This window comes from Dipteris shenzhenensis, chromosome 8 (genome assembly GCF_047967505.1).
Source record: "Dipteris shenzhenensis isolate YYH24624 ecotype China chromosome 8, Dip_SZ_1.0, whole genome shotgun sequence".
NCBI classification, from domain to species: Eukaryota; Viridiplantae; Streptophyta; class Polypodiopsida; order Gleicheniales; family Dipteridaceae; genus Dipteris; species Dipteris shenzhenensis.
This window is the reverse complement of record NC_141603.1, coordinates 35,753,820-35,762,723: the sequence shown is the minus strand read 5'-3', so window position 1 is coordinate 35,762,723 and position 8,904 is coordinate 35,753,820. Positions and strand designations below refer to the sequence as shown.

Below are 8,904 nucleotides of genomic sequence, written 5' to 3'. Positions count from 1 at the left end.
GAGGTCTTCAGAGCTGTCTCTTGAGAGTCTTGGCTCTGCAAAGGAAGCTGGCAGTCTTGGCTATGGCGGCCCCGCAGTTGCCAGAGCTTTCACTTCCACCTCCTGCTATAAAGTACCACACTCTTTTGTCTTTGTTTGCAAGAATGATGGTGATGATGATGATGACCCGTCATTCACAAATGCTCTTCTCCTTCAGCCACCTTTCACTTCCCTTTCCCTTTTACTCATCACTCTACTTCTTCAATCACTCCCCCCCATAGCCACTCACTCCATCTCCTCAGTTTATCCATTTAGCCACGTTGCAGCTATATCCTACAGTCTATTTACTGCTGCTGCTGCTTCTTACCGCCATAGCCAGAGCTCCATAGCCATTACAGCTGCTGCTGCAAGCACCATCCATAGCCATTATACAGCTCCCTGCTTCATTAGACCTCCTCCTGCTCCTGCTTGTTGCTCCTCCCATTCCCATTCCCATTCCCAACAGCTCCAAATAAGCAACCGCCTTCTTGCTCTGCAGCCATAGCCTGCCCACCTCCACAGCCACTCTCCTCCAAGTGCCAAACTTTCAGTCACAGCATCATCTTGCCATCTGTGCTCCTCCTCCCCCCCCCCCCTCCAAAGCCACATTGCTCTGTGCTCTCCCCTGCTTCTTTTCCTTCTCATATCCAACAGAGCTCAAATCAGCCACTCGTACGGACCTCGGTCCCTGCAGCTTCTCGAGCACAAAGCTTGCTAGTAAGCATGCCTGTGGATGCTTGGCGTTGGCTGTAATGACAGGCAAAGGACGATGGGAGTAATTTCCAGCTTAGTAAACTACCCCCATCGCCTTCTTGTACGCCTACAATTCACCCTCTGCCACTGTGTCTGAGCTCATTTCTCACTCTCATCTTCACCGCTGCCATAGTTTCTCACCTCTTCGACATTCACCAGGGGGTGTATCCTGTAGTTGAGCAGTGGACTGAGGGTGTTCGAGGTCCCTGGAAGCTCGTGCAGCCCGTGCTCCCTCTGCTGGCTCAAAGCACTTCCAAGTTCCCAACACTCCATCTCTCTCCCGCTCTCTCCCCCCAAAATCAATCATTTCCTCAGATTTCTACTCATCCGGCGCTCCATCAGATTTGCTCTGACAACCCCGGCTCCTGTTGCTGACTTTTTCTATTCCAACTCCCAAGCTCTTCCTGCTCTCCTCGAGAGCTGCAACTCGCCAAGGCTACAGCCTATATCTCGATTTGCTCAATTTTGTATCTCGCTTTGAGGATTCACTCTCTTTCCCCAGGCTGCCGGAGCTTCCACCCATCATCAGCTCCAAGTAACTGCGGCGCCGAACTCACTCCCTTCGTCTCCTTGCAGCCGTCCGCCTGGGATTACCTTCCCATCTTCGTCAGCAAGATTCTCCGTTTAACGGAAACAGTTAGACAAGATCCCATCGTCATCTAAAGAGCCTCCTTTCCCTTCTTTACCGCGTCAGTTGGAATGCCGATTTTCCTCGTGGCGTTATAATTCCGGCAATTTCGAAACATGACTCGCATGTCAAAAGGGGCGTCTTTCTGCAGCGAGGTTTGAGTTTCAGCAAATTCTGTGAAATGCGGCATCATGGTTGGGAGCTACCTTATCATCCACTCCAGGTACATTTGTCACGAAGCTTTGCCAAATTGCCAATCCGAAATATCTCCAGAGCAATGCTTTGTGTGTCACTGGCCGTGATGAACTTGCCATTTCTTTTCAAGCGACCTGCATGACTTACATCCTTCAATATTGTGAAGCGCGACTCACCTACAGATTAGCTCACCAATAAATTCTCTCATGGATGCCAGGTTGTTGCTGTTGCGGTGTTTTTCGCCCTCGTGTTTGCCTTTTACGTCTTCTTCAGTCCGTTCCTTGGATATGGCATCTTGGAAATTCTTGTTATCGCCTCCTACTCCCCCACGGTACGTAAGCAGCTTTCTTGCCCACTAAATTTACTGTGCGAAGCGTCCTTTACAGAGATTTTCTAAGCGATTTTTCGGCATGCATGTCGTCGCTTTGTGTGTATCTAGCCAGTTCAACGGCTGCAAACTTGTAATTTGTGTGTCGTCTCCAATTCCATTAATCGCTTGACCAGTTTACTGGCTGAGCTGGCCCAAACTGTGAAGCGTCTTGTCGGTCCGTTTTGTTTTAGTGTCGTTCTTCTTCGGCTTGACAACCGCTAGTTTCTAATAATTAGCGTCATACCCACTTTAACCTGCGATCTTTGCTAGTCTGCAAATCGGTGGGTCTTGGGTTCCATGTAGCGCTTTGGTGAACGTTTTGCCGAGCGCAGAAATTCCTGTCCGAGTGTCTTTCGTCTAATTGTTTGCTCATTTGGCTGGACGGATTGCTCTCTTCAAATGATACTTGTGTTCGCGTAATGCAGGTGGTCGTAGTGTTTGTGTTGTACGTCTGGTGCGTGGCAACTGATCCAGCAGATGTAGGAGTCCTAAATACCAAGAAGCGTGGTGCATCGTCGTCATGCTCTAAGAACAAAGAAACCTTTTCAGTGACGTCGTCTAGGGTGACTGGAAAAGAGCAAGAACCTACGGTCGAACCTCAGGTAGAAAGGCGTCTGTCTTCGCGTCATTTAGAGAATCAGAAAGCAGGTGAAGTCCGTGCCAATGATTCAAATCGGCACTGCCCTATTTCTTGTTTTGCCTGGGTCTGGCTTCCGGAAATGGGCTGTTCGTGTTCGGGTCATTCTTGTACGCGGAAATCAAGTACAAATCTGTCTTCAACAGAAAAGGGGGTGCTCTATTGCAGCCTATGTAAAGTTGAGGTAAGAAACTATACCGGTCTTTGATTGTTTGTAAGTTGGCTTATGTCATTGGAAGCACCATGACAAGTCTCTTTTTCTGACAGATTTTTAACAACAGTAAACACTGTCGAGTCTGTGACAAGTGCGTAGATGGGTTTGATCATCACTGCCGGGTGAGTCCCTTTCTGCCTTGGTATATAGCTTTCAAATTTTATATTTGCATAAATTTTCTTAACGTGATGGCAAAGTAGCCTCGTTTCCTATTAGACCTAGCCATTTTGATTAATTATATGGTACAGACGTTGTGCAATGCTTGGTGGACTTACAAGACAAGGTTGTTATGACTTATTTTGATAACCTCCAGTCCTAATCCGTCCTTTTTTTGTGCAGTGGCTGAACAATTGTGTTGGTAGGAAGAACTACAAGGGCTTTTTTATCCTCTTGATATCAGGAATCGGCATGGTAATGGATTAACAAATGTGGTGTTGAGTTCACATTATACAAGCTTTATTCTGTTGTTGAGCATCAATAGAGATTTATGAGAACATATATGCAATTATAGCAAAATGCTTATTCAGAAGCGAAATTTCATCCTGTTATGAACCGGAAATTGATGGGATCGGGTAACGTTAGTAATCTTCCCTCAACAGTCTTAGAAACCTAGTTGAAGACAAAGCTGGGACAACTTTCTTCTATTTTGAAATGACATGCCTATGGCTTGATGTATGCTCCAGATGATAGGCCTTCATGAAATCGACACTATTCTATGGAATAGCTTGTGACCTCAGGCTATATTGCTGCTAATGGTTTGTGAATGCCTAATTCTTGGGTTTGAAGCTTAAATCTCTCTAGTTAATGGTGCATTTCCATCTCCCAATATTCGATAACTTCATGGTCCCATGCAAGAATATCAGCGAACCTCTCTGGAGGTTTCTTGCTAAATAAAACCTGCCCTCGGGGGGGGGGCTGGGGGGGACCAGAAAAAACAATCTGGACCCGGATTCAACGAATTGCGATGAATGGACTGAGAGATCTTCCCTAGGGTAAAACATTATGTGAGAACCTTCCGGATGGAAGTAGCCAAAACCTGAATGCCCGACTGCTGATGAATCCTTTGGATCTTGCCTCTAGAAAACGATGCATAATCTGTAACACAGGGTAGTACTTGGTTTTCTTGGATGGAGAAGTGATGGAAGGAGATGAGTAGGAGAATGGTATAGGAAATAAGAGACTCGATGAGTAGTGAAGGATGGAGTGATGAAGTGAGTCCTCCACACTGCCCATCAAAAAAAAAAAAGTGGCTTTCTCCACCTGCTCCTTTTGTCTGTCAGGATGTAGGTCTGCCCTGATAACCAATGAAACACGCAAGAGGGCTACCAACCAAGTTCCGGGGCTTTGACACGTGTTTGCCTCAATAAGGGACCTATATTGTGGAAGCATAATCATAACGGAGGCATGCACGAATGAAAGATGTAGAGCCCCCCCCCAAAAACAAAACCGCCTTTTAAAAAACCAAAAAAAAAACACACAAAGGGAGTATTTTTATATTGCTTCAATGTAAATAAATGAGGCTTAGCGCTAATCCAGCAGCCAGCTGTACATGTAGATGCAGCTGCATCTCCAAGGAGAACTGATGAAGACTAGTGTCATACTAGAGTATATGGCTCTGATACATAAGAAGACAACATGAATGTCTGTGAAGGTAGGGGCTTCAAATGGATGTCTGGTGGTTGCTCTTCTTTTCTCCATATTTCCCCATCTGCTGCAAAGGTAATAATTGCCCTTAAAGCAAAAAATAGCTGTGAGTATCAGCTGAACTAGATCTTGGTCTCGGGCTGCTAGGATGACCTGGAGGGCTTCCCCATATCTGCTCTAGGTAGGTGCTGTCATGCACTATTAAATTTATGTATAATGTGTCACATGGAGAAAATTGTCCATTGTGGATGCAAAAGTGAGTATCACAAGGGGCAGGCAAAAAGAAAGAAAAGCAATGGGCTTGTGAACCTGCAGAGATAGATCAAACAAAGGTGCTGCTAGTTTTAGTACTGCCCACAAATGCTGTTTTAATGGAGCCCCAGATAGGATGACCAAGGGGTGGCTCTTTATGTCCAGACTCCAAACAACTGGCCTTTTTACAGGCCCCGCCTGCTTGTTGGCTGCCTGCTCCACATATATCTGACATCAGAATGTGTTAGTGCTGAGCTGGCTGCTGTGGACCCTGTACTAATGCTTAGTTGGTCTCTCCTTGTGGCTCTGAAGTTTGCAAGGTTAGCTGACACTAACAGAGGTCTCATGAAAAGCTCACAATGAAGGCCTCACAACATGGCCATCATAAATAAATTGAAAAATATTTCTTTAAACATTGGCATATAAATGACCACACTAACCTATCAACTAAATGCTTTACATCAGCTGATTGTTGTCATACACCACCATGGTGCACTTTCATTTTGTAAAGAACTTGTGAGATATCAAATTCCAATTGACAGTCTATTGCTTTTCTTCCATGGCGTATCTCTCTTTAGGCAGATCATCATTGGTGCCAGGTAGTGGTAAATTTTGGACACACACGTTTTATTATTTTAGTTGCATGATTTGTGTGGATTAAGCTCTCTACTGTTTGACAATGGACCATCAAAACCTGCAAAATCTGCTGCAGTGATGGTCACTATCCAATGCAATGTTTGATCATAACTGAGGTCTCTTTCCAGGTGGTGTGAATTTACTGGATATAATGTTGCTAACAAGACTTTTCTACGTGGCTTGGCGTGGCAGCTCATCCTACAATGGTCAGCTGGACTTTGGGTGCTGGTGCACTGCTTTCTGAACTTGAGGCACTTCAAGAGTGTTATTGCTTCAAAACTGGGCAGCAGCTTTTCATCTGTTGCATACATTAGTGTAGTTGTAAGTATCATGAGGCCGTGTCTCTCTCACGTCGTTTGTGGCAGTTCCCCTTTCTAAATCACCATCATCTTGCAGGCTGTGTGCACACTTCTGGCCATGGTTGCAACTTACCCTCTAGCTCAACTCTTGTTCTTTCATGTCCTCCTAATCAAGAAGGTGCTCTGCCCATCCATCCTTTCTATATTGTTTCCTGATTCATAAGTTTATTACAAATCTTGTTCTCTACTTAATCTAGTATGCCCAAAGAATGATTGCTTTCATGACTATCTGTTGCAGGGAATTAGTACATACGATTATGTTGTCGCCATGAGGGAACAAGATTTGAAGGTAGGGGGTGAATCTGCACTGAGTCCTTTTACCTCACCGACGAGCTCTGTTGCGACAGCCAACAGCGGTGCAAGCTCTGCTGGAGTTTTTCAAGGGCGATCTTGGTGCACACCCCCAAGGCTTTTCTTTGATGATGAGGTGATTGATCTCAGTCTACAAATCTCTTACACACTCACACACACACACACGCACAGAAGCTCACTAGGCTGGTACTTGCATTCTCTTTTCATGATATGCGGATTTGTCCCACCTTATTTCGTTATACATTATCGGCTGTTCAACTACATCGAATTATCTTACGCGGGTGCAGAAGCCCCAACAGCTAAACTTTAGAACAACAAAAAATCTAAATTTGTACGATTGGAAATATTCTAGTCTTACAAGTGTACACATTTTCATAAATTCCTTAAAATATTATTGTGCTTGTGGCAGGGTGTTTATGCAGCAGAAAGCTCTATTGCAACCAAGGGCAGTGATCGGGCCGTTTCCTTACAGGCATCTGCTGAGGGGAGTATGCAAAAGAAGGCATCTGTGAAGATAAATCCATGGGCTTTAGCCTCTCTGAACAAAGAAGATGTTTTGCATGCTGCTACTGTAGCCAGGAGCAAGTCATCCATCCTACGACCGGTGGCTCCTATTTCTGACAAAATGGTTGTGGCAGAGACAGACGGCAGTAGCTTTGACAGTAGTAGAGATAGTAGTACGGAATTTATTCCGTCGTCAGGGAATAGAAACGTCAGCAGAAGGCTAGCTGAGCTCAATTTAAACCTCACGGACCCGTCCCTCATGGTGAGCTCACGGAAAAACAGAAAGCTCCCTGAGGATTTTCTTGAGCAACTAAATGGAAGCAGCAACAAATTTGGTATGACCCAACATGTGGAGAGAGGAAAGAAGACGCTGAACCCCCTGCAAATGGAGGCAAGAGACGTATTTAGCACAAGTCATGCATTTTCTGGTGGTGGAATTAGAGTCTCATCGCCGGAAAGCAGTGGAGCTTCATCCGAAGCTTACCATTCTATGGCACATCTGTCGGATACGATTGAGTCACCACCTCTTGCAGCTGTTCCAAGAGACTGGTCAGGGATAATAAAACTGTCTGCACCTGATGTGTATGATGCATCAGGGTGTGATAGAACAGACGGCAGTGATAGTGCTGGATTTTTGCAGCGCACACTCAACGACCAAAAGATCCTTTTAGATGCTTATCATGGCCACCTGCAATACCCTCCCTTAAGAAGGAACTTTGGGCTTGAGCTGTCAGCTAGGCCTTCGGATAACTTTCTGAGAAGAGGTGATGAAACTAGAGGTAATTCAATCATTATGAAACATGCAGAATGTGACTATCAAAACAGGTTGGCAAGCGCAGAAGTGCCTTCTCACATGGGATCCCGAGAGAGGACAAGAATTTCCAAGTATATGGTAGTAGAACCAAATGGATGACAGATACAGCTCTTGGATTTGCCTAATGAATATCCACCTCCAATTTGTAATTCTTGCAACAGCTTTATATTTAGATGCAATACTTGGCATGTGTGCAATTTTGGAGTGCAGCCGTACCAGATGCAGCCATAGGCCGATGGAGGTATGATTGGAATGATAATTTCGTGCAATGAGTCCAACAGAGCAACGAGTCAGAAAAGGGCAAATTACTCATGCTGCTATTTAGCTGACGTGAACTTTCATGCAGATGTGTATGGAGTGCATGCAGCTTGGCTCGTCTCACCATACTGGTGGCTGGGTCATGAGATAATGTTTCGAGTACATACCAATTGAGGATACTGTCATCTCAGATTGTGCTGCTTTTCTCAAATTTCGGTTTTAATCAGCAGGGCACATTGGGGATCACATCCGTATGTGTTCAGACCACCTTGAACATCGCACAGTTTCTGGCATCGTCTGCTGTTTATGTAGTGTTGAGCTCTTTTAGCTTATGGCCTCGTTCTTATTTCTGTAGCATAACATCTGTGGCAGATCATGATATTTCTTGTGTCATGCTCGATTCACGAGAATTGAAGCCAGGCTGATTGTCAATGTTGCAAGGCGGAATCTTTTGAATGCATCCAAGCGAGATGGAATAGTCAATTCAAAAGTGGAAAGAGTCCATTATTCCCAATTTTGAAAGGTTCGACAACATTTGTGCAAGTCTGTTGTGGTCTCCTTGTGAGCATCCAGATTTGCCCTGCCGATTGTATCGCACCAAAAACAAGGTTGAAAGCTAGATATTGTACGATTGATCGAAAGTCAAAAGTTTCTAGGATCAGATTATTGATGATTAATATGAGTGCATGATTGCACAAAAGCAATGGATTGGGCTATGAGGCCAGGCTCTATCCAAAAGAAATTTAAAAACAATTTCCTTCACCCATGTAGTTGAAAAATCACATTAAGGGGCACTTTACAGGGTGTAGTTTCTTTTGTCATGGTGCACATAACTTCTCCCTTAAGACGAAACTTGGATCTCACCTTTTAATGAAATCTTCCCAAAGGAAAAAAAAGAACATGAGACTTGACACAAGGTCCATCTGCACCGGATCCTCCTTGCAAATGTCAGGGGTAGTGTTTTATTATTGCGTTGGTGACATGCAAAGATTTGCGCCATTTAAGAATTGAAGCCCAATGAATATATGAACAAGACAGTGCTCACAAGAGCTCATAACGCATCCTTGGTCACAACGTATAAAATATTGGGTCATGGACTGCAATCATATGAAATGTCATCCTTCGACCTTGTATCCAACTCGGTAGTCGTATTCATATGACAATTTGAGAAATCAATGTCTTGAATGCACTAGTCATACAGGTTTCTTTGACTTTTTGCAAACTTGAAAAAATACACCAAAAATGAAGGTAAGAAATCGACTCCTTGGATGAACGTAGAAGAAAAAGCATTCTCAGTAAAAGGAATGACA

The 8,904-nt window shown here is 44.5% G+C and overlaps 1 protein-coding gene across 3 annotated transcripts; it reads left to right on the top strand.

Annotated features, from left to right (window-relative positions):
- The first annotated feature begins 231 nt into the window (after positions 1-231).
- On the top strand, positions 232-8,524 carry LOC147899434 (putative protein S-acyltransferase 22). Of its 3 annotated transcripts, none has more exons than XR_015541399.1 (10): positions 232-1,622; positions 1,812-1,925; positions 2,390-2,785; positions 2,869-2,937; positions 3,155-3,226; positions 5,540-5,668; positions 5,744-5,824; positions 5,945-6,133; positions 6,428-7,845; positions 7,967-8,524. XR_015541399.1 is itself a non-coding variant. In XM_087377925.1 (9 exons), the coding sequence occupies exons 1-9, from the start codon at positions 1,581-1,583 to the stop codon at positions 7,433-7,435; spliced, it is 2,100 nt and encodes a 699-aa protein (XP_087234051.1). In that variant the 5' UTR covers positions 232-1,580; the 3' UTR covers positions 7,436-8,522. The 3 variants fall into 3 exon arrangements, 1 of the variants encoding a protein (XP_087234051.1); XR_015541398.1 differs by having other exon boundaries at positions 6,428-7,577; positions 7,683-8,522; XM_087377925.1 differs by having other exon boundaries at positions 6,428-8,522.
- Positions 8,525-8,904: the final 380 nt, after the last annotated feature.

Bases quoted from the DNA above. Each gene is read 5' to 3' on its own strand.
- LOC147899434 (XM_087377925.1), top strand. From the start codon at position 1,581: ATGCGGCATCATGGTTGGGAGCTACCTTATCATCCACTCCAG. The intron at 2,938-3,154 runs GTGAGTCCCTTT...TTTTTTGTGCAG, and splicing joins GGTTTGATCATCACTGCCGG to TGGCTGAACAATTGTGTTGG. The intron at 6,134-6,427 runs GTGATTGATCTC...TGCTTGTGGCAG, and splicing joins GGCTTTTCTTTGATGATGAG to GGTGTTTATGCAGCAGAAAG.